At 39.4% G+C, this 24307-nt stretch overlaps 3 protein-coding genes and 3 long non-coding RNA genes across 6 annotated transcripts in view; 3 read left to right on the top strand and 3 right to left on the bottom strand.

Moving 5' to 3' along the window:
* LOC103507402 (mediator of RNA polymerase II transcription subunit 17) overlaps positions 1-17291 on the top strand; it is a gene marked incomplete in the record, with an annotated part of 26945 nt that extends 9654 nt beyond the window's left edge. The window contains 5 exon segments of the mRNA XM_026822282.1: positions 449-576; positions 1639-1815; positions 2788-2920; positions 15919-16067; positions 16920-17291. Coding sequence (XP_026678083.1) covers positions 449-576; positions 1639-1815; positions 2788-2920; positions 15919-16067; positions 16920-17130 — 798 coding nt within the window.
* LOC113466684 (succinate dehydrogenase [ubiquinone] iron-sulfur subunit, mitochondrial-like) lies at positions 5256-6980 on the top strand. The gene is made up of 2 exons (XM_026822283.1): positions 5256-5432; positions 6792-6980. The coding sequence occupies exons 1-2, from the start codon at positions 5367-5369 to the stop codon at positions 6954-6956; spliced, it is 231 nt and encodes a 76-aa protein (XP_026678084.1). The 5' UTR covers positions 5256-5366; the 3' UTR covers positions 6957-6980.
* On the bottom strand, positions 12112-12696 carry LOC113466686. The gene is made up of 2 exons (XR_003391010.1): positions 12559-12696; positions 12112-12232 (listed from the first exon to the last, which is right to left on the bottom strand). It is a non-coding gene; the product is annotated as an uncharacterized LOC113466686 (long non-coding RNA).
* LOC113466685 lies at positions 13095-13521 on the bottom strand. The gene is made up of 2 exons (XR_003391009.1): positions 13433-13521; positions 13095-13338 (listed from the first exon to the last, which is right to left on the bottom strand). It is a non-coding gene; the product is annotated as an uncharacterized LOC113466685 (long non-coding RNA).
* LOC108252170 lies at positions 13545-14426 on the top strand. The gene is made up of 2 exons (XR_001809451.2): positions 13545-13712; positions 14090-14426. It is a non-coding gene; the product is annotated as an uncharacterized LOC108252170 (long non-coding RNA).
* A 2094-nt stretch (positions 17292-19385) lies between the features above and the next one.
* Positions 19386-24145, bottom strand: LOC103507414 (succinate dehydrogenase [ubiquinone] iron-sulfur subunit, mitochondrial). The gene is made up of 4 exons (XM_017443317.2): positions 24002-24145; positions 22061-22206; positions 21306-21534; positions 19386-20335 (listed from the first exon to the last, which is right to left on the bottom strand). Exons 1-4 carry the CDS (start codon positions 24133-24135, stop codon positions 20197-20199), a joined length of 648 nt encoding a protein of 215 aa, XP_017298806.1. The 5' UTR covers positions 24136-24145; the 3' UTR covers positions 19386-20196.
* Positions 24146-24307: the final 162 nt, after the last annotated feature.

The raw sequence follows: 24307 nt of genomic DNA, 5'->3' as shown, positions 1-24307 counted from the left end.
CTCGTATTATAAAAAAAAAAAAAAAAAAAAAAAAAAATGTTTGGTCAATTTTTTCTGTGTAAGGAGTGTAAGGAGTGATAAGTCTTTCATGGTATGGACCAAAGAAGCTCTTGAGAGTTTTGTGTTTTCTAAAATATAAATCTAAATCGTGAATAATTTGTCGTGACGCTGAGAGCCTTGTCACATTTTTTGTGAACATCACAGTATTTCTAAGAGCCTCCTTTAATAATTCTCCCTAAGTACTCTGTCAATTTTCTTTTTACACTGGTAATGCCGCCAGTGGTTGGTACTCGTTTAAAGTAGCTATTCAATTGTCCTCACAAGGCACTCCATATTCCAAGCACAGAGCTGAGAAAACTCCGACCCTGCTAGGAATCAAACCCGGAACTTCATTACCCACTTGTTCACGGAGGTTATTATCTTGTATATCCTCTTGTTCCAATTCCAGGTTCATCATAAGAACACGCACCATCCGTTCCCCCACCCCTCTTCTGGACCCATAGGACCCTCTAAGAGACGATGTATAGCAGGACCTACTGGGGCAGATCGATATGAACTACTCGAACTTACTAAGAGGTGAGTCAGTTGAAGATCAATAATCTCTCGACAGCGGCCTAAACCTCGGTGGTGTAGTGGTCAGGACGCTCGTCTGGTGAACAGAAAGGCGTGGGTTCAGTCCCCGCCAAGATATGAAATTTTGCCTTCAATATAACTAAGTAGTTTGATTTACACTGGAACCTGTCTAATTGGGAATCCAAGGAACTTTCTCACTCATCCAGGTTTCCCAGTTACAAATGAGGGGGCTACGATTTTTGCCCCGTTTAGACGGGTCCCACGTTAACTGGTTCGAGTGTATTTGATGTATTTTTCAAAAATAAGTTGAATTTTAAGGGTTGGAATACAATACCAGTAGTAGTTTGCCGGGACAAAGCAGCTTTTCAGCCCTATTCAAGCAGACGGTTTCCTCCGCAAATTGACAAACGGTACGAAGTTTAAACTTTGAAAACGGGATACCATGTCAAGTACTAATACTAGAATAAGAAGGGAATAAGTCTTCACTTGACTAAATAATTATTTAGTCAAGTGAAGACTTATTCTCTTCTTATTTTAGTATGGTACGAAGTTTTTCCGCGCAATGAGTGAGAATGAGAAGTTTTTCGTAGAATAACCCGAAATAATTCGTGATTTATTTGATATTTATGTCGTTTCCAGTGGTTAACGCGTTGGACTTTGGATCTAGAGGTTGGTGGTTCGAGTCCAAGTCGAGTCATAACATTGAAAAATAAGTTGAATTTTAAGGGTTGGAATACAATAACAGTAGTAGTTTGCCGGGACAAAGCAGCTTTTCAGCCCTATTCAAGCAGACAGTTTCCTCCGCAAATTGACAAACGAAGTTTTTCCGCGCAATGAGTGAGAATGAGAAGTCATTCGTAGAATAACCCCAAATAATTCGTGATTTATTTGATATTTATGTTGTTTCCAGTGGTTAACACGATGGACTTTGGAGCTGGAGGTTGGTTTGGTTCGAGTCCAAGTCATAAAATTTATCTAGGAGTAATAATCGGGGAACAATATTTTTGAAAGTCATTTATTATTTCTGTGCTTAAAAATTCCTTCCTCCTTCCCTTTTGTTTGTAGTGAAACTCTCCTGGAGCAGATTATAGAACAGGCTCAGCATTTCTTCATGCGACTTCGTGCGGAGTATGTGCTGGACACGATAGCTAAGGAAGTAAAAGATCCCCTCATTATATCTCACTGGAATGCTCTCAACTCTCCCACGCAGTCCTGTGTTAAGATAAATATTCTCACTCATGGGTAAGTAGAAATTGGATGATTTTTTTTTTTTTTTATGTTTGACAGAGGGAACTGTAACTGCTAAGGTCTTATCGTCCCGAAATTGAAGAAAGAAGGAAGACAAGATTAGTATTAATATTAATAGTGCTTTATTTATTCATATTTTTAACAGTAGGTACAATATTACAATAGTAATAAATACAATAATATGAGTAAGGGAGTGCCTACCTAGATAGGAGAAAGCCAGCCGTTCTTAGAAACCTTTGTCAGCACTACGAGTCACCGTACCTACTGAACTTCAGGGTGTGGCCTACATTATGGTGCTATGTCAGAAAGGTAACTAGTGAATAGACCTTATGTTCATTATTCAGGCGAGGTTTTACAGTTGTATATAGTTGTAAATCTGTCCTAGGACAGGTACCACCGTGAACTTCAACTTTTCTGATTCATGATCCTCTTCTCCATCTTTCACGATCTTGTGCTTCTTCCTTTATTTCTTGAAAAGTCTTTCCCTGCAAGATGTCGGTCAGCATTCCGAATTTCTTCCTTCCTCTTGATCTTGTTCCTTCTATTTCACCTTAGAGCAGGAAAAAATGAGGGACTACGGAATTTTTCTTTTTCTTCTATAATCCCGAGATAAATCGATTAGAAAAATACCGGTAAATTTTGTATCTGGACGTCACGACCAAGACTACGCTCCCGTGCGCGATGATGTCACATAAGCTTCCCCAAGCAAGCTCGCTTGCTGACGACACTAGTGTAATGCTTTTGGGCTCATGACTTCTTTGTTACCTTTTAAAGTTACCTGTCTTCCTTCTCTCTTCGATTTCGGGACGATAAGACCATAGCAGTTACAGTTCCCTCTGTCAAACCTCTTAAAAAAAAAGGAAAATACAAAACTTTTTTTCTTCTTCTTCTTCTTCTTCTTCTTCTTCTTCTTCTTCTTCTTCTTCTTCTTCTTCTTCTTCTTCTTCTTCTTGTTTTCATTTACAGATATGATTCCGTGTTCCGCACCTCTCTGGTGATTCACGTATCTTCCAAGAACTTGAAATGTGTTTGCCGTGATGGTCGAGTTATGAAATTATCTTATGAACCGCAAGAATTACGAGATCTCATCTTCTGTCAGGTAAAATCATTCAATCATGTGTGGGGTCGTTTTTTTCTATTTGGAAAAAAAAAGCAAACAGTTAGGTAATTATGGCAAATCAAGTAATTTCTTAAAAAGCGCCGTAGGTTCCCTGAGCAATAGGTATCATTTTTCACATATGAGCTCGGGACTAATTTCGTTGGTAGGCCTATACGGGATCGTTCCGACACGAAATTGAGGATGAAAGTATTATGGTTAGAAAGCTTGGAAAAAAAGCTATAAGAAAATGTAGAGTTTAGGTGGATTATCTCTTTCCAACCTCCCCGTTGGAGCGTCTTTTCACTGAGCAATAGGTATCATTTTTCACATATGAGCTCGAGACCAAGTTGCTTGTTCGGGCTATACGGGTTTGTTCCGACAAAAATAAATTTTCACATATGAGCTCGGGACTAATTTCGTTGGTAGGCCTATACGAGGTCGTAGCGACACGAAATCGGGGATGATAGTATAAAGTTAGAAAGCTGAGAAAAAAAGCTATAATAAATTGTAGAGTTTAGGTCGAATACCCTTTCGCAACCCCGTCGTTGGAGCGTCTTTTCCCTGAGAAATAGGTATCATTTTTCACATATGAGCTCGGGACTAAGTTGCTTGCACGGCCTATACGAGGTCGTAGCGACGCGAAATAGGGGATAAAAGTATAATGGTTAGAAAGCTGAGAAAAAAAGCTATAATAAATTGTAGAGTTTAGGTCGAATACCCTTTCGCAACCCCGTCATTGGAGCGTATTTTCCCTGTAAAATTTGTATCATTTTTCACCTATGAGCTCGGGACTAAGTTGCTTGCTCGGCCTATACGAGGTCGTAGCGACACGAAATCTGGGATGATAGTATAATGGTTAGAAAGCTGAGAAAAAAAGCTATAATAAATTGTAGAGTTTAGGTCGAATACCCTTTCGCAACCCCGTCATTGGAGCGTATTTTCCCTGTAAAATTTGTATCATTTTTCACCTATGAGCTCGGGACTAAGTTGCTTGCTCGGCCTATACGAGGTCGTAGCGACACGAAATCTGGGATGATAGTATAATGGTTAGAAAGCTGAGAAAAAAAGCTATAATAAATTGTAGAGTTTAGGTCGAATACCCTTTCGCAACCCCGTCGTTGGAGCGTCTTTTCCCTGAGAAATAGGTATCATTTTTCACATATGAGCTCGGGACTAAGTTGCTTGCTCGGCCTATACGAGGTCGTAGCGACGCGAAATCGGGGATGATAGTATAATGGTTAGAAAGCTGAGAAAAAAAGCTATAATAAATTGTAGAGTTTAGGTCGAATACCCTTTCGCAACCCCGTCGTTGGAGCGTATTTTCCCAGAAGAATAGGTATCATTTTTCACATATGAGCTCGGGACTAATTTCGTTGGTAGGCCTATACGAGGTGGTAGCGACACGAAATCGGAGATGAAAGTATAATGATTAGAAAGCTGAGAAAAAGAGCTATAAGAAATTGTAGAGTTTAGGTCGAATACCCTTTCGCAACCCCGCCGTTGGAGCGTCTTTTCCCTGAGAAATAGGTATCATTTTTCACATATGAGTTCGGGACTAAGTTGCTTGCGCGGCCTATACGAGGTCGTAGCGACGCGAAATAGGGGATAAAAGTATAATGGTTAGAAAGCTGAGAAAAAAAGCTATAAGAAATTGTAGAGTTTAGGTCGAATACCCTTTCGCAACCCCGTCGTTGGAGCGTCTTTTCCCTGAGAAATAGGTATCATTTTTCACATATGAGCTCGGGACTAATTTCGTTGGTAGGCCTATACGAGGTGGTAGCGACACGAAATCGGGGATGATAGTGTAATGGTTAGAAAGCTGAGAAAAAAAGCTATAAGAAATTGTAGAGTTTAGGTCGAATACCCTTTTCCAACCCCCGCCGTCGAAGGGCTTTTCTGGTGAAAAGTAGGTAAATGCTCACATGTAGGTATAATACCCACAGTTAATTCTAAAGTGGTAGGGTATGCAGTTACGAAAATAGTCTTTTCTTTCGCCAGTGAAAACATCATGTGACAGAGAAAAAAAAATTAAACGAACATACATGAAAAAAAAAAACGTAAAAAAAAAATCTACTCCCCGGGCGCGAACCCAAAGTCAGCACACTCATGCAAAATATCAGAAGTTTCTGCTTGCACCTGCACACCACACACGTCGATGCAGGAAATGACAAAAATAGTACTATATAAAGTGCATTTTTCATCCGTAATTTTAGAAAGGTAAATTTTTGGGGGATTTTTTATGGTGGAAAAAAAAGGGATTTTTTTCAAAAACATTGCTACATTGTCTTTTGTCACACCCTGACGAATTTGTAGTTTCGTTGGTAGGTTTCGTTGGTAATTTCTTTTTTTTAAATTCCACTGGCAAATTTTTCTGATAAGGAATTTTATCCCAGTTTTCTGACTTGATCTAAATCAAATTGCCGTTTCTGAACCTTCTTATCTCAAAATGAGTGTGGCTGTCATCGGAGAGACTATTCTTCTGAAGATGTCCAAGTTTTCAGCCATTGGATTGGTAAGTAACCATTTTTTCAGACATTTAGGTCCATGGAAAATTTTGAGGACCTTGGTAGAAAGAGGTCACCATAGGTAAAGCTGGTAAAAAATTAAAATGTTATCTGGTTATGTAATACGAACATATTCTTCTAGACTTTTGAGACAGGAATTCCACAACCTCACATTCTTGATAACTGCTCAAACTTGACCTAGAAATGGACTGTAGGGTTGGAGTTCAATTAACAGAGGTATTTTTTTCTATGGGAATTTAAAAGAACAGATTCAATCACATAACTCTCTGACAATAGCTACAAAATGCTCATGATGGTTACTCTTTGGAGTCCAATGAACAGTGTCAAAGGTACCTAATGAGGTAATATCAATTAATTGATACCTATTACCTACTTATAAAGTCTCGTAAACAATAATACCCAGTCTAGATGTTACATAACATATTTCACAATATTATGTTGGTTTCAAACCTGAAATTCTGGAATGCAATTCCATGGAATGGTCCGAGTTTCCTCCAAACAATTTGTACAAGCAAACATGACATATGGGTACCTCAATAAGTAGATATTAAGCTATTAAGTTTTTACACCATGAAACACCCATCTGAGAGCTGGACAAAACCAGTTAGGTGACAGGTTTCAGTAGAATCTTCTCCAGTTTCTTGACCTTTGGCATCATTCTTCATTTGTTTGTAAGTCCTTCCTCTTAACATTGGTCCTTGTCTAAATAAAGCACTACTTACACTTCATGTTACATAACATATTTCACAATATTATGTTGGTTTCAAACCTGAAATTCTGGAATGCAATTCCATGGAATGGTCCGAGTTTCCTCCGAACAATTTGTACATGCAAACATGACATATGGGTACCTCAATAAGTAGATATTAAGCTATTAAGTTTTTACACCATGAAACACTCATCTGAGAGTTAGGTGACAGGTTTCAGTAGAATCTTCTCCAGTTTCTTGACCTTTGGCATCATTCTTCATTATGTTTTGTTTGTAAGTCCTTCCTCTTAATGTTGGTCCTTGTCTAAATAAAGCACTACTTATACTTACTTAATATTGCAATAAGTGATAATTTAAGTGTTAAGGGCAATATACATGCCTGTGGCCTTTACCTCTCTCCAACAGACTGCAAAGAACATCCGTAGCTTTCAATTGAGTGCTGCAGCTAGTTCTGCTGTACCTGCGGAGAAACCCGCCAAGTACAAGACCTTTGCTATCTACAGATGGAACCCAGACAAGCCTGATGAAAAACCTACCATGCAAGAATACAAAGTGGACTTGAACAAGTGAGTGGTTCATTATTTAGAAGGTCTGAATTTGTTTGTTAGTCATCAACACCTTTACCTCTCTCCAACAGACTGCAAAGAACATCCGTAGCTTTCAATTGAGTGCTGCAGCTAGTTCTGCTGTACCTGCGGAGAAACCTGCCAAGTACAAGACCTTTGCTATCTACCGATGGAACCCAGACAAGCCTGATGAAAAACCTACCATGCAAGAATACAAAGTGGACTTGAACAAGTAAGTGGTTCATTATTTAGAAGGCCTGAATTTGTTTGTTAGTCATCAACGAAAATTAGAATCTTCTGAAAGACAATTCACATATTTTATGCTTTGAATGAGTCACTTTCATGATTAATCTTGGACTCATCAATGGGTGTCTCATTTTTGCCTTGATTATTGAAAACAATGTAATTATTATCCTATCTTTGGTATAATTGTTTTATGTATTTATTTTTATCATTTCCTTTTTTGTATTCATTCCTTCTTTTGTTGTAATTGAGCAACAAAATTTTTAGTGAACCAAGATTTTTTTTTCCTTTAACATTATTACCTATTGTTATTTTCTGCTTTGCTTTTATTTTGATACACTTATTCTGATTCTTGCCTAGAAATGGACTGTAGGGTTGGAGTTCAATTAACAGAGGTATTTTTTTCTATGGGAATTTAAAAGAACAGATTCAATCACATAACTTTCTGACAATAGCTTCAAAATGCTCATGATGGTTACTCTTTGGACTCCAATGAACAGTGTCAAAGGTACCTAATGAGGTAACATCAATTGATTGAGGAATTATACGACGGAAATAGCCTCGTCACATGCCAGAGCGAAGAATTTGAAACAAAGATACCGTCTGCTGGCCCTGAGCGGGAGCTACTTGCAATCACAAGAGTTGTCTAAGAAGAAAGTTACATGAGAGAAGACTCGAATGTACCTAGATCTACTACCATATAGAAAAAGCCCACTCTGAGGCTTACCTATGTGTGTAGGGGCAAATAGCCCCGAAAGATGGGCTAAGCTTGTAAGACCTATCTCCTACCTTCTGTACCTACCTATAGAAGAGTACCTACATACCTAGCAGAGTGAACTTTGAACAGTCCGAAAATTGGGGACATTCTAATAAAATTGTGGCGGGATCGATCATTTTTCAATTTCAGGAAAATGATATTTCTTGGCCCTATTTTTATTATTGTACATAAATGTAGGTATGATAAAAAGGCAATAGCTATATTCCCATTAGGCACCTTAAAATATACCTACCAACGTTACCTATAATTTTTGTTTAAAATCATTTCTACAAGTTTTACTGAGTAGGCACCCCTACCTTCATTCTGACGACTGTGCTCAACTATGAGGATTAGATGTACCCCATATTTTCAATGTTTCCTTGCTCCTAGCCAGCTCAACTTCAGTGCAAGATCCAGCCATGCCACGGCCATAAGTTTTTTCTCCCACTAGATATCTCAACTATTGATAACCGCTTTGATTCCCATCTCTCTTCCAGGTAACGCCCAATACCTACAGTCTCTGGATGATCGTAAGAAGTTAGACGGCCTGTACGAGTGCATCCTATGTGCGTGTTGCAGTACTTCTTGTCCATCCTACTGGTGGAATGGTGAGAAATATTTGGGCCCTGCTGTGCTTATGCAGGCCTATCGATGGATCATTGACTCGAGAGACGAGAAAACGGCAGACCGACTTAACCAGCTGAAGGATCCCTTCTCTGTGTACAGGTAAATAGAGTAGAATATACCTTTTAGATCCCGCCTGAATAGGACTGAAAAGTCCCTTTACACCAGCAGTCTAAACAGGATCTCATGGTATTTGATGGTATACTTAACCTAATCATCTGTTCTTAATCTATCTAATCTCATGAAATCTAATTCAGCTGAAGGATCCCCTCCTTCTCTGTGTAAAGGTAAAGATGCCAGGTTTTTTCCGGCCACACTCAGGCCTCAGGCTGGGCCAGCCTAGTCAGCTTGGAGGGAAGTGCGTCTGCCTTGTAAGCGCTAGGTCACGGGTTCGATTGCCGCCCGGGGCGGATTTCATCTTGAACGGATACCTAAGGTTTGTTCTCGGAACGGCTGGTTTTCTCCATTCCTGTCCTCCTACTTCCTTCACTTTCTGGACGATAAGACCTCAGCAGTTACAGTTCCCTCTATCAAACTTTTTCTAGAAGCTTTTTCAGCTTTTTCATAATATTATCAGCTTAGGAAAAGATCTCTATTATGTAAAATGTTATTTAAATAAATAAATAAATAATAATAAAAAAAATCTTAAGGCCTCAAAAAACTAATTCTCTTCAGTGGATGGTAATTGTCCTCACGAGGATAAGTGTACCTCACCCCCACACCCGACTCGGCCACGGAGGTTGCTTCAATTAAGCTTGATTCACACTATAGTGCTAGTCAAGGTCCAGTCACGGTCCGGTAACGGTCCGATCAAAAGATTGAGTATAGCTTGATTCACACTATAGTGCCAGTCAAGGTCCAGTCACGGTCCGGTAACGTTCCGATCAAAAGATTGAGTATTCACACTATCGTTCAAGCAACGTTCATGCTTCGGTCATTTTTCTTTCATTTCTAGTTGGTCTGAACGAAGGAATGTTGATCGTTGCTTGATCGCTGCCTATTCACACTATAGTGCCAGTCTCGCTCCGGTCACGGTCCAGTTTCGGTCCGATCAAAAAGATTCGTCGCGAGAATGTTCCAAATTTTGACTGTGAGCTGACCGTTACCGTACCTTGACTAGAACGTCTAGTGTGTACACTCGCATTTACTTGCCTTCAACAATCATTTGATCGGACCGATACCGGACCGTGACTGGACCTTGACTGGCACTATAGTGTGAATCAAGCTTTAATCTAATCATCTGTTCTTAATCTATCTTATCTCATGAAATCTAATTCAGCTGAAGGATCCCTTCCTTCTCTGTGTAAAGGTAAAGATGCCAGGTTTTTTCCGGCCACACTCAGGCTGGGCCAGTCTAGTCAGATTGGAGGGTAGTGCGTCTGCCTTGTAAGCGCTAGGTCACGGGTTCGATTGAGACAGTTGGATCTTCATTCTTATAGTTTTTTTTCTAGTAAGTAAACCTCTTTAAAAAGTTCTGCCTATTCTTGGCTTTTTCTTTTTCAAGTAAAATTGATGCCAATGACAAAGTGTCGAAGATCTACCCTCTGCCTCATATGTATGTGGTGAAGGATTTGGTACCCGACATGAACAATTTCTATGCTCAGTACAAGTCTATTCAGCCCTGGCTCCAGAGAGACAAAGAGAACATTGGTAAGTTTTAGTTTAGAAAAAAAAGAGTGTTTCACCACCGTTATTTCGTAGCAATGAAACAACTGCTACATTAGACACTTGTGGTCTGTGCCATAGCATGCCCATCCCGTAGGTCCCTCATCAGATAGGTGATAAAAAAAAGAGTTTATTTTATTTCGTAGCAATGAAACAACTGCTACATTAGACACTTGTGGTCTGTGCCATAGCATGCCCATCCCGTATGTCCCTCATCAGATAGGTGATACCGACATGAACAATTTCTATGCTCAGTACAAGTCTATTCAGCCCTGGCTCCAGAGAGACAAAGAGAACATTGGTAAGTTTTAGTTTAGTAAAAAAAAAGAGTTTATTTTATTTCGTAGCAATGAAACAACTGCTACATTAGACACTTGTGGTCTGTGCCATAGCATGCCCATCCCGTAGTATGTCCCTCATCAGATAGGTGATAAGAGACACAATACTTCCCATTTAGGTGCTGGGTCAACACGAGAACAACAGAAAGTAACCCGTTGAAATATATGCAATCAAAAAACGAGAATTTTTTTTGTTGATGGTGGGATTCAAATCAGAACAAGGTGTTAGCAGGGAATGAATGTTAATCAAAAGGTGTGAAAAAATAAGAGGTAGATAAATCCTTTGATATTTAAAATAAGACATGGTGGAGTTTATTACGATTTTTTATGCTAATTCCCAGGGTTGGTCTGATTCATATATAGGTGATAAGAGACACAATACTTCCCATTTAGGTGCTGGGTCAACACAAGAACACCAGAAAGTAACCCGTTGAAATATATGCAATCAAAAAACAATTTTTTTGTCGATGCTGGGATTCAAATCAGAACAAGATGTTAGCAGGGAATGAATGTTAATCAAAAGGTGTAAAAAAAAAATATATATATATATATAAGAGACAGATAAATCCTTTTATATTTAAAACAAGATATGTTGGAGTTTATTACGATTTTTTATGCTAATTCCCAGGGTCGGTCTGATTCATACTTTCAATGTTTCCTTGCTCCTAGCCAGCTCAACTTCAGTGCAAGATCCAGCCATGCCACGGCCATAAGTTTTTTCTCCCACTAAATATCTCAACTATTAATAACCTCTTTGATTCCCACCTCTCTTCCAGGTAACGCCCAATACCTACAGTCTCTGGATGATCGTAAGAAGTTAGACGGCCTGTACGAGTGCATCCTATGTGCGTGTTGCAGTACTTCTTGTCCATCCTACTGGTGGAATGGTGAGAAATATTTGGGCCCTGCTGTGCTTATGCAGGCCTATCGATGGATCATTGACTCGAGAGACGAGAAAACGGCAGACCGACTTAACCAGCTGAAGGATCCCTTCTCTGTGTACAGGTAAATAGAGTAGAATATACCTTTTAGATCCCGCCTGAATAGGACTGAAAAGTCCCTTTACACCAGCAGTCTAAACAGGATCTCATATATTTCATGGTAGGTAAAGGTCTATTTTTGATAAACTCTCTCTTCTAAAATGCAGAGGTAGCTCTAAGTTCAGAGGTTGGATTCCAGAACATGTAAGGTCTATATTGCCTTACCTGACTTTGTTTCACTGTCGGATGAAGCACTGTGACTTTTAAAATGCAGAGGTAGCTCTAAGTTCAGAGGTTGGATTCCAGAACAGGTAAGGTGGATATCGCCTTAACTGACTTTGTTTCACTATCGGAGGAAGCACTGTGCAATATAGCTTCCCCTTTTAGAGATTCTCTACCATTGCACATGTGACATGTTTGGCAACAATGCCCATTTTTTTGCTGCCACATTGATCTGGACACACTATAGATGAGGGATACGACCAATTCTGACGAGGTCCTTGAGGGGTAGGTGTTTAGTACGCGTTTCATAAAACAAATTTTGCGCTTCTAAAAAAAAAAAAAAACGAGAGCCAGCCTAAGTTAGCTTGTAGGGTAGCGCACCTGCCTTCTAAGTCCGAAATCGAAGAGAGAAGGAAGACAGGATAGGAGAAAGCCAACCGTTCCTTAGAGATTCTCTACCATTGCACATGTGACATGTTTGGCAACAATGCCTATTTTTTTTGCTGTCACATTGATCTGGACACACTATAGGCACTTACCTACTTATATATTACCTATCTACTTTAGTTTGTTTGCTTTGCCATTAGTTGCAAAATTAAAATTGGTCGTAGAGTAACGTAATATTATTACATGCTTACCTATATACTATCCCTACCTACATACTTTCTAAATAATTTTACTACCTTTTATCCCTCCTTTTTTTTTTTTTTTTTTTTTTTTTTTGTAAAGACACACGCCACCACTCCTTCAAGAGAGGAAATCGTGAATATCTCAAACTTCCAAGATAACAACCCAACAATCTGCCTTGGTGGCTTAGTGGTCAAAGCACTCGCGAGGTCGTGGGGTCAATCCCAGCCGAGGCATGAAATTTAATTGTTTATTTGTAAATTTGTCCCAATAATTACATAGAGGCTCTAAGTAATGTTAAGAGACGTTCTCCAGTCTCTGGCATTAACCTCGCCTAGTGCTTACCTTTCATTCAAGAGTGTTATTTTGATTTTTTTACTACCTTTTATCCCTCTTATACCCAACCTATTGTTTTTATTTTTTATAAAAATTTCTATTGTACTTAAAATTATTTTATACCTAGGTACCCATAATTATACTCGATAAGATAAAAATAAATATTGTTATTTATTTGAAAAATAAATATACCGACTTGCATTGGCTTTTATTACCTAGGTGGGTAGAGAAATTAGAGATTCTATTTTTCCAGGTCAACCATAAAAGTCCTGATGATCAGGACTGTTTCTTTTATTAACTGAACCATTAACTGGTGAGGTGAGGTCTGACAGACCCCACGAAAATTTATTTTTGTCGTAGAACCCTGGGACCTTTGTGGTTCCCAGTAATTATCCCTTGAACTGGGAGATAGTGATTCTGTCATTCAAGAACTTTTTCAATAGAACGGCAAATAAAATTTGAAATTTCTAGGTACCTACCTAATAGGTACCTACCTATATAGTTACTTTTTCTGAAATTTGACTGCAGATTTGGATTTTTAGCAATAAAACCTTCCTTTTTTTTTTTTTTTTTTTTTTTTTGTAAAGACACACGCCACCACTCCTTCAAGAGAGGAAATCGTGAATATCTCAACTAAACTTCCAAGATAACAACCCAACAATCTGCCTTGGTGGCTTAGTGGTCAAAGCACTCGCAAGGTCGTGGGTTCAATCCCAGCCGAGGCATGAAATTTAATTGTTTATTTGTCCCAATAATTACATAGAGGCTCTAAGTAATGTTAAGAGACGTTCTCCAGTCTCTGGCATTAACCTCGCCTAGTGGTTACCTTTCATTCAAGAGTGTTATTATGATTTCAGAGGCTCTAAGTAATGTTAAGAGACGTTCTCCAGTCTCTGGCATTAACCTCGCCTAGTGGTTACCTTTCATTCAAGAGTGTTATTATTATTTCAGGAATTCCTTTCGCATTCAGGAATTCCCTGTATTAAAGCAGCGATCCTATTATGCAATTTGTTCTTACATGTCTCATTAGAACTCCCCATCACCCTAAGAACCTTGAATGGTTCGCTTTAAATCACCCGTAGATACCTTTTTTCCTTAGAAAATCTAAATAAATAAATTTATTATCGTAATAAAAAAATTAATGAAAATCGCGAGAGTGATACCTATTCCATCGAAAAGTGCAAAATTTCAACATCTTAGGTACATGGGAAGGAAAATAACGCACATTGTTGTTTGTACTTAATGTTAAGTTGGTGTTAAAATGTAGATAAAAGAGTTAAGAACGCCAGCCTACTTAGCTTAGTTGGTAGTGCGTCTGCCTTGTAAGCGCTAGGCCGCAGGTTCGATTCCCGCCCGGGGCGGATTTTATCCTGATGGGATAATGTTCGTTCTCGGAACGGCTGGCTTTCTCCTATCCTGTCTTCCTTCTCTCTTCGATTTCGGGACGATAAGACCATAGCAGTTACAGTTCCCTCTGTCAAACCTCTTATAAAAAAAAAAGAGTTAAGAACCTTGATGAAAAGCGCTATTTAGGACATAAAATGTTTGTCCTATATTTATTGATGGAGTTTGCTTAGGTACATGGGAAGGAAAATAACGCACATTGTTGTTTGTACTTAATGTTAAGTTGGTGTTAAAATGTAGATAAAAGAGTTAAGAACCTTGATGAAAAGCGCTATTTAGGACATAAAATGTTTGTCCTATATTTATTGATGGAGTTTGTATTTCTTTATTTCAAAATTTGTGCTTTTGCTGTAAAATCTTGTAGATTCAAATAAAAAGCTTTTGACACTTTTAGGTTTTTCTTCTAAAATTACTCGTGAAAGGCAAAATATGTACTATTTCCTATTGGTATGTTTATGTGAAAATAAAATAGACGAAAATTCTAAATCATTATTTCGAACAGAGCGCAAACCCGTTGTATTTCATTACAGCAATGTCCGTGGCCACACTTTGAGATTGAGGTTAATCCAAGTGGATTAGCTTAACTCAAAGTTCGAGTGAGCCAGCCTAGTTAGCTTAGTTGGTAGTGCGTCTGCCTTGTAAGCGCTAGGTTGCGGGTTCGATTCCCGCCCGGGGCGGATTTTATCCTGATGGGATAATGTTCGTTCTCGGAACGGCTGGCTTTCTCCTATCCTGTCTTCTTTCTCTCTTCGATTTCGGGACGTTAAGACCATAGCAGTTAACATTATCTGTTCAGGATAAAATCCGCCCCGGGCGGGAATCGAACCCGCGGCCTAGCGCTTACAAGGCAGACGCACTACCAACCAAGCTAACTAGGTTGGGACATTGGATGAATTGATTTGAAATTACCTACCAATATTTGATTTCCTTAGTCTGGCTGGGGGACTTTAAACAGGGAGGATACCAGACTGAAATTTCCCTTGCTAAATAAATAACAAAGGTTAAGTGTGAAGAGCATCCACTTTTTGTAGCCAAAACAAAACCGAATGAGAGGTATTTTTCCTTTCGGGAAACGGAATTGATTCCGATGGCGCGCCATCGGGGATTTCCTATGGTTTAGTACTTACAGGCGCCATTTCAGTTTCCAAAAGGGAACCAGCCTAGTTAGCTTGGTTGGTAGCTCGTCTACCTTGGAAGCGCTAGGCCACAGGTTCGATTCACGCCCGGGGCAGATTTTATCCAGAATAGATTCGTTGCTTTCTCCTATCCTGTCTTCCTTCTCTCTTCGATCTCGGGACGATAACAACTTAGCAATTACAGTTATTCCCTCTATCAAACCTCCAAAAAAAAAGTTTTCAAAAGAGAACCGGTTCTGTCTCCAAAAGGAAAGTACAAAACTTTTTTCTTCTTCTTGTTTTCATTCACAGATATGATTCCGTGTTCCGTACCTCTCTGGTGATTCACGTATCTTCCAAGAACTTGAAATGTGTTTGCCGTGATGGTCGAGTTATGAAATTATCTTATGAACCGCAAGAATTACGGGACCTCATCTTCTGTCAGGTAAAATCATTCAATCATATGTGGGGTCGTTTTTTTTCTGATTAAAAAAAAAAAAAAAAAAAATGGGCAAACAGTTAGGTAATTGTGGCAAATCAAGTAATTTCTTAAAAAGCGCCGTAGGGAAGTTCCCAAAGGTCACCAGTTGGGCCCGAAATCGAAGAAAAATGTTTGCTCCATGCTAAAGTTCGAGAGGTTTAATTGAGTTAACTTACAACAGAGGTCTTATCTCTTTTCATCCCGAAATCCAAGACGGAAGAAGGACAGGATAGGAGAAAGCCAGCCGTTCTGAGAACGAGCATTGACTATTAGTCTTGAGTTTTTTTTTTTTTTAAGAGTTTTTTTAACCAAAATTAGCGTCCTGTTAAAGAGTTTAATTAACGGGGCGCCAATTTTGGTTGCAAAAACTCTCCAGCAACGAGTTGCTTTCCTCTTTTCTTCGCAGATTTATCAACATCAGATCTCAGCCATGGAGAAGTTAGCCAAGTGTATGGGATGGCAGTTTCTATCGAGTAGCGCTCATCTGGGCCTGGGTGGCGTAGAACCTCTGGGAAACGCCTCGTCTTGTCTTCTGTCCTCACCCATGGGCGATAGGTAAGTTGGGGGGAATTTGAAACCGAAGCAATCACCCTGGGACTGATAGAGAGGCTGACGAAAAACGCCAACCCCGTCTGAACACGGGAAAAGGCGAAGAAGAAATAGTTTCATAGAGGGAACTCTTAACAACGGAGGTCTATCATCCCGAAATCGAAGAAGAGAGGACAGGATAGGAGGAAACAAGCTGTTCCGAGAACGAATCTGATCTGATTAGGATAAAGTTAAGCTCGGGAGGGAATCGAACCCGCGACCTAGCGCTTACCCTCCAAGCTAAGCTAAACTGGACTAGACTACAAAACAAATTCTTTTTTCCAACTCACTCTTGATAGGAGGAAACAAGCTGTTCCGAGAACGAATCTGATCTGATTAGGATAAAGTTAAGCTCGGGAGGGAATCGAACCCGCGACCTAGCACTTACCCTCCAAGCTAAGCTAAACTGGACTAGACTACAAAACAAATTCTTTTTTCCAACTCACTCTACACATTTCAAGTATAAGTAGGTACTAGGTAGTGAGTGTTTTATTTAAACTGTCAGCTTATATAACGTGGTCCGCCAGCCTAGTTAGCTTAGTTGGTAGTGCGTCTGCCTTGTAAGCGCTAGGCCGCGGGTTCGATTCCCGCCCGGGGCGGATTTTATCCTGATGGGATAATGTTCGTTCTCGGAACGGCTGGCTTTTTCCTATCCTGTCTTCCTTCTCTCTTCGATTTCGGGACGATAAGACCATAGCAGTTACAGTTCCCTCTGTCAAACCTCTTAAAAAAATAATAATAATAACGTGGTCCCGTTATACCAACAGTTTAGTACTCGCGTCCATGGCTCTAAATTCCTAATGGATTTTCTGCCCTCAGGATGATCAGTGTCCGATGTGAACCCCAAGCTGGGATACAAGTGGCCATTGCTCATTCACCCCGCAAGGATTTCTTCTGTGGTCAACTGGTGAAGGAGCGGAAGTGGGAGAATCTAGGCGGCCCGTTCAAGGAGGTACGGTGGGATAAGATGGAGGGAAAGAACTTCCTCAACAAGATGGAACTGCTGATGGCATCCCTGACAAGTTCCTAAGGACAGGTGAGCTGCAGACCGTGGGTTCGAACTCAGGGGACTGGTGACGTGCGGATCAAAGTAAAATTGATCCCAAGGGCAAGGAAAACCTAGACCCTTGAGGTCTTATCGTCCCAAAAGCGGAGAAGGAAAGAGGACTGCCGTAGGCAGAAATCGAACCCGCGACCTCTTTCAAATTAAATTGATCTCGGGAGCCAGGGCTGAATAGACTTGTACTGAGCATAGAAATTGTTCATGTCGGGTACCAAATCCTTCACCACATACATATGAGGCAGAGGATAGATCTTTGACACTTTGTCATTGGCATCAATTTTACTGAAAAAGAAAAAGCCAAGAATAGGCAGAACTTTTTAAAGAGGTTTACTTACTAGAAAAAAAACTATAAGCACTTTTAGGTTTTTCTTCTAAAATTACTCGTGAAAGGCAAAATATGTACTATTTCCTATTGGTATGTTTATGTGAAAATAAAATAGATGAAAATTCTAAATCATTATTTCGAACAGAGCGCAAACCCGTTGTATTTCATTACAGCAATGTCCGTGGCCAGACTTAGCTTAATCCAAGTGGATTAGCTGAACTCAAAGTTCGAGTTAAACAATTAGAATGATTACTTTAGTCTGTGATACAGGGGAAAAGGTTCACAGAGTTCTAGCCAATAATAATTATTATCTTCATCAGATACCTAGATACAAATTATGACTGGGTACCCAATTAGAGAGATCGTTCTCGGAACGGCTGGCTTTCTCCTATCCTGTCTTCTTTCTCTCTTCGATTTCGGGACGTTAAGACCATAGCAGTTACAGTTCCCTCTGTCAAAGCTCTTAAAAAAAAGTTCGAGTTAAACAATCAGAATGATTACTTTAGTCTGTGATACAGGGGAAAGGTCCACAGAGTTCTAGTCAATAATAATTATTATCTTCATTAGATACCTAGATCCAAATTATGACGGGGTACCCAATTAGAGAGTTGTATTCTAAAGAATTGAAGCACAGCTTATTTCAGGGTATTGATCGTAATTTATTTACACATAAATTATTAAATACAAGAAGTAATTACAAAATATGAGTCACTAGTTTATTATTGTTAACTTGCGGTTCATAAGATAATTTCATAACTCGACCATCACGGCAAACACATTTCAAGTTCTTGGAAGATACGTGAATCACCAGAGAGGTACGGAACACGGAATCATATCTGTGAATGAAAACAAGAAGAAGAAAAAAGTTTTGTACTTTCCTTTTGGAGACAGAACCGGTTCTCTTTTGAAAACTTTTTTTTTGGAGGTTTGATAGAGGGAATAACTGTAATTGCTAAGTTGTTATCGTCCCGAGATCGAAGAGAGAAGGAAGACAGGATAGGAGAAAGCAACGAATCTATTCTGGATAAAATCTGCCCCGGGCGTGAATCGAACCTGTGGCCTAGCGCTTCCAAGGTAGACGAGCTACCAACCAAGCTAACTAGGCTGGTTCCCTTTTGGAAACTGAAATGGCGCCTGTAAGTACTAAACCATAGGAAATCCCCGATGGCGCGCCATCGGAATCAATTCCGTTTCCCGAAAGGAAAAATACCTCTCATTCGGTTTTGTTTTGGCTACAAAAAGTGGATGCTCTTCACACTTAACCTTTGTTATTTATTTAGCAAGGGAAATTTCAGTCTGGTATCCTCCCTGTTTAAAGTCCCCCAGCCAGACTAAGGAAATCAAATATTGGTAGGTAATTTCAAATCAATTCATCCAATGTCCCAACCTAGTTAGCTTGGTTGGTAGTGCGTCTGCCTTGTAAGCGCTAGGCCGCGGGTTCGATTCCCGCCCGGGGCGGATTTTATCCTGAACAGATAATGTTTGCCAAGATTGTCTTTGATGTTGAAACAACAATTCAAACAATGCTGAAAATCCAGGACAAAGCTTTGCTTGGAAAGCTAGATTAGCTAACACTTTGTATTGTGCACGTTTCCTTAAAGTTCTCTCTCACGTTCTCACCTAGGTCTGAAAGTTTCCGATTATCTCGGTAGAGTTTTTATCTTTTTTTTTTTTTTAAAGAGGTTTGACAGAGGGAACTTTAACTGCTATGGTCTTATCGTCCCGAAATCGAAGAGAGAAGGAAGACAGGATAGGAGAAAGCCAGCCGTTCCGAGAACGAACATTATCCCATCAGGATAAAATCCGCCCCGGGCGGGAATCGAACCTGCGGCCTAGCGCTTACAAGGCAGACGCACTACCAACTAAGCTAAGTAGGCTGGCGTTCTTAACTCTTTTATCTACATTTTAACACCAACTTAACATTAAGTACAAACAACAATGTGCGTTATTTTCCTTCCCATGTACCTAAGATATTGAAATTTTGCACTTTTCGATGGAATAGGTATCACTCTCGCGATTTTCATTAATCTTTTTATTACGATAATAAATTTATTTATTTAGATTTTCTAAGGAAAAAAGGTATCTACGGGTGATTTAAAGCGAACCATTCAAGGTTCTTAGGGTGATGGGGAGTTCTAATGAGACATGTAAGAACAAATTGCATAATAGGATCGCTGCTTTAATACAGGGAATTCCTGAATGCGAAAGAAAGGAATTCCTAAAATCAAAATAACACTCTTGAATGAAAGGTAAGCACTAGGCGAGGTTAATGCCAGAGACTGGAGAACGTCTCTTAACATTACTTAGAGCCTCTATGTAATTATTGGGACAAATTTACAAATAAACAATTAAATTTCATGCCTCGGCTGGGATTGAACCCACGACCTCGCGAGTGCTTTGACCACTAAGCCACCAAGGCAGATTGTTGGGTTGTTATCTTGGAAGTTTGAGATATTCACGATTTCCTCTCTTGAAGGAGTGGCGGCGTGTGTCTTTACAAAAAAAAAAAAAAAAAAAAAAAAAATGGAAGGTTTTAGCATCCAAGATCGCCGCGTCTTCTGAACCGGCTTTTTTTGGGAGTTGGAAGGCATTATCCGTAATACAGATAACTCAACTAATCTTCCAAAGTTTAATCTTCCAAAAGAAAACTTCGACTATATTTTCCTACTATGCAATTAGGTCCATGATATCAGACGATACGATGATGTTTACTGTAGGGCAGCTGTGTCTAAACCTGGCTTATCCTTCTTGACCAAGCCTGACAGGAGCTTCTTAATCTCTGCAATAGCACGACCAGGATTCAAACCCTTCGGACATGTACGCGTGCAATTCATGATCGTGTGACATCTGTGTGAGAACAAAACAAACTTTAAGTAAGAAGAAAACAAACTTTAACTAAGAAAACAAACAAACAAACATTCACAAGAAAAGAGAACGAACTTTCTTTGAAGAGGTTTTTTTTATTATTATTTATTTATTTATTTAAATAACATTTTACATAATAGAGATCTTTTCCTAAGCTGATAATATTATGAAAAAGCTGAAAAAGCTTCTAGAAAAAGTTTGATAGAGGGAACTGTAACTGCTGAGGTCTTATCGTCCAGAAAGTGAAGGAAGTAGGAGGACAGGAATGGAGAAAACCAGCCGTTCCGAGAACAAACCTTAGGTATCCGTTCAAGATGAAATCCGCCCCGGGCGGCAATCGAACCCGTGACCTAGCGCTTACAAGGCAGACGCACTTCCCTCCAAGCTGACTAGGCTGGCCCAGCCTGAGGCCTGAGTGTGGCCGGAAAAAACCTGGCATCTTTACCTTTACACAGAGAAGGAGGGGATCCTTCAGCTGAATTAGATTTCATGAGATTAGATAGATTAAGGACAGATGATTACATTAAGTATACCATCAAATATATGAGATCCTGTTTAGACTGCTGGTGTAAAGGGACTTTTCAGTCCTATTCGATGGAGAAAACCAGCCGTTCCGAGAACAAACCTTAGGTATCCGTTCAAGAAGAAATCCGCCCCGGGCGGAAATTGAACCCGTGACCTAGCGCTTACAAGGCAGACGCACTTCCCTCCATGCTGACTAGACTGGCCCAGCCTGAGTGTGGCCGGAAAAAACCTGGCATCTTTACCTTTACACAAAGAAGGAAGGGATCCTTCAGCTGAATTAGATTTCATGAGATTAGATAGATTAAGAACAGATGATTAGGTTAAGTATACCATCAAATACCATGAGATCCTGTTTAGACTGCTGGTGTAAAGGGACTTTTCAGTCCTATTCGGGCGGGATCTAAAAGGTATATTCTACTCTATTTACCTGTACACAGAGAAGGGATCCTTCAGCTGGTTAAGTCGGTCTGCCGTTTTCTCGTCTCTCGAGTCAATGATCCATCGATAGGCCTGCATAAGCACAGCAGGGCCCAAATATTTCTCACCATTCCACCAGTAGGATGGACAAGAAGTACTGCAACACGCACATAGGATGCACTCGTACAGGCCGTCTAACTTCTTACGATCATCCAGAGACTGTAGGTATTGGGCGTTACCTGGAAGAGAGATGGGAATCAAAGCGGTTATCAATAGTTGAGATATCTAGTGGGAGAAAAAACTTATGGCCGTGGCATGGCTGGATCTTGCACTGAAGTTGAGCTGGCTAGGAGCAAGGAAACATTGAAAATATGAATCAGACCAACCCTGGGAATTAGCATAAAAAATCGTAATAAACTCCACCATGTCTTATTTTAAATATCAAAGGATTTATCTACCTCTTATTTTTTCACACCTTTTGATTAACATTCATTCCCTGCTAACACCTTGTTCTGATTTGAATCCCACCATCAACAAAAAAAATTCTCGTTTTTTGATTGCATATATTTCAACGGGTTACTTTCTGTTGTTCTCGTGTTGACCCAGCACCTAAATGGGAAGTATTGTGTCTCTTATCACCTATCTGATGAGGGACATACTACGGGATGGGCATGCTATGGCACAGACCACAAGTGTCTAATGTAGCAGTTGTTTCATTGCTACGAAATAAAATAAACTCTTTTTTTTTACTAAACTAAAACTTACCAATGTTCTCTTTGTCTCTCTGGAGCCAGGGCTGAATAGACTTGTACTGAGCATAGAAATTGTTCATGTCGGGTACCAAATCCTTCACCACATACATATGAGGCAGAGGATAGATCTTTGACACTTTGTCATTGGCATCAATTTTACTGAAAAAGAAAAAGCCAAGAATAGGCAGAACTTTTTAAAGAGGTTTACTTACTAGAAAAAAAACTATAAGAATGAAGATCCAACTACTTGTTCAAGTCCACTTTGTATTCTTGCATGGTAGGTTTTTCATCAGGCTTGTCTGGGTTCCATCGGTAGATAGCAAAGGTCTTGTACTTGGCGGGTTTCTCCGCAGGTACAGCAGAACTAGCTGCAGCACTCAATTGAAAGCTACGGATGTTCTTTGCAGTCTGTTGAAGAGAGGTAAAGGCCACAGGCATGTATATTGCCCTTAACACTTAAATTATCACTTATTGCAATATTAAGTATAAGTAGTGCTTTATTAGACAAGGACCAACATTAAGAGGAAGGGCTTACAAACAAATGAAGAATGATGCCAAAGGTCAAGAAACTGCAGAAGATTCTACTGAAACCTGTCACCTAACTAGTTTTTTCCAGCTCTCAGATGGGTGTTTCATGGTGTAAAAACTTAATAGCTTAATATCTACTTATTGAGGTAGGTACCCATATTATGTCATGTTTGCTTGTACAAATTGTTTGGAGGAAACTCGGACCATTCCATGAAATTACATTCCAGAATTTCAGGTTTGAAACCAACATAATATTGTGAAATATGTTATGTAACATCTAAACTGGGTATTATTGTTTACGAGACTTTATAAGTAGGTAATAGGTATCAATTAATTGATTTTACCTCATTAGATACCTTTGACACTGTCCATTGGACCCCAAAGAGTAACCATCATGAGCATTTTGAAGCTATTGTCAGAGAGTTATGTGATTGAATCTGTTCCTTTAAATTACACTTGGATTCCCAGAGGAAAAATATCTCTGTTAATTAAACTCCAAGATTGTCAGAAAGTTATGTGATTGAATCTGTTCTTTTAAATTCCCATAGAAAAAAATACCTCTGTTAATTGAACTCCAACCCTACAGTCCATTTCTAGGTCAAGTTTGAGCAGTTATCAAGAATGTGAGGTTGTGGAATTCCTGTCTCAAAAGTCTAGAAGAATATGTTCGTATTACATAACCAGATAACATTTTAAATTTTTATCAGCTTTATCTATGGTGACCTCTTTCTACCAAGGTCCCCAAAATTTTCCATGGACCTCCTAAATGTCGCTGAATAGACTTGTACTGAGCATAGAAATTGTTCATGTCGGGTACCAAATCCTTCACCACATACATATGAGGCAGAGGGTAGATCTTTGACACTTTGTCATTTGCATCAATTTTACTGAAAAAGAAAAAGCCAAGAATAGGCAGAACTTTTTAAAGAGGTTTACTTACTAGAAAAAAAAAACTATAAAAATGAAGATCCAACTGTCCCAAAACTGAAGAGAGGACAGGATAGAAATAAGCCAGGTTCCATGGACAAACCTTATCTGTTTTGGATAAAATTTACTCTGGGTGGGAATAATCCATGGCATAGCACTTATAAGGCAGGTGTGCTACCAACCAAAGTATCCAGCCTGGCTTGCCTATTGTATTTATTAGATTTATTATGGGTTTGAATTTCACTGTATAAATGAGATTTCACAGCCAACTGGACAGGATAGAAATAAGCCAGGTTCCATGGACAAACCTTATCTGTTTTGGATAAAATTTACTCTGGGTGGGAATAATCCATGGCATATCACTTATAAGGCAGGTGTGCTACCCACCAAAGTATCCAGCCTGGCTTGCCTATTGTATTGAGTAGATTTATTATGGGTTTAAATTTCACTGTATAAATGAGATTTCACAGCCAACGTGAATTATGACCTTATTACCTACCTAATGCAAGCCAAAGTGTTGACACCTCCAATGTTCATGGCACAAGATCCACAGATACCCTCTCGACAAGACCTTCTGAATGTCAGAGTGGGGTCCATTTCATTTTTGATTTTAATTAAAGCATCCAGAACCATAGGACCACATCTGTAATAATCAGAATAAGTGTATCAAAATAAAAGCAAAGCAGAAAATAATAATAATAACAATAAAAATTTTAAAGGAAAAAAAATCTTTGTTCACTAAAAATGTTGTTGCTCAATAGATCTGATAAACAGTGGTGCATACAAAGGCAATAAGCAACTTGGG

Source organism: Diaphorina citri, unplaced genomic scaffold, assembly GCF_000475195.1.
Source record: "Diaphorina citri unplaced genomic scaffold, Diaci psyllid genome assembly version 1.1 scaffold311, whole genome shotgun sequence".
Classification (NCBI taxonomy): domain Eukaryota; kingdom Metazoa; phylum Arthropoda; class Insecta; order Hemiptera; family Psyllidae; genus Diaphorina; species Diaphorina citri.
This window is presented reverse-complemented; position numbering and strand designations above follow the sequence as displayed.

What these genes read in the sequence shown, in the direction of transcription:
- LOC113466684 (XM_026822283.1), top strand. Translation starts at nt 5,367, where the DNA reads ATGAGTGTGGCTGTCATCGGAGAGACTATTCTTCTGAAGATGTCCAAG. An exon ending in AGTTTTCAGCCATTGGATTG is followed by an intron (nt 5,433 to 6,791) that starts GTAAGTAACCAT and finishes TCTCTCCAACAG; the next exon opens with ACTGCAAAGAACATCCGTAG.
- LOC103507414 (XM_017443317.2), bottom strand. Translation starts at nt 24,135, where the DNA reads ATGGTTCTGGATGCTTTAATTAAAATCAAAAATGAAATGGACCCCACT. An exon ending in AACACTTTGGCTTGCATTAG is followed by an intron (nt 22,207 to 24,001) that starts GTAGGTAATAAG and finishes TTTCTTTTTCAG; the next exon opens with TAAAATTGATGCCAATGACA. An exon ending in GAGAGACAAAGAGAACATTG is followed by an intron (nt 21,535 to 22,060) that starts GTAAGTTTTAGT and finishes TCTCTCTTCCAG; the next exon opens with GTAACGCCCAATACCTACAG.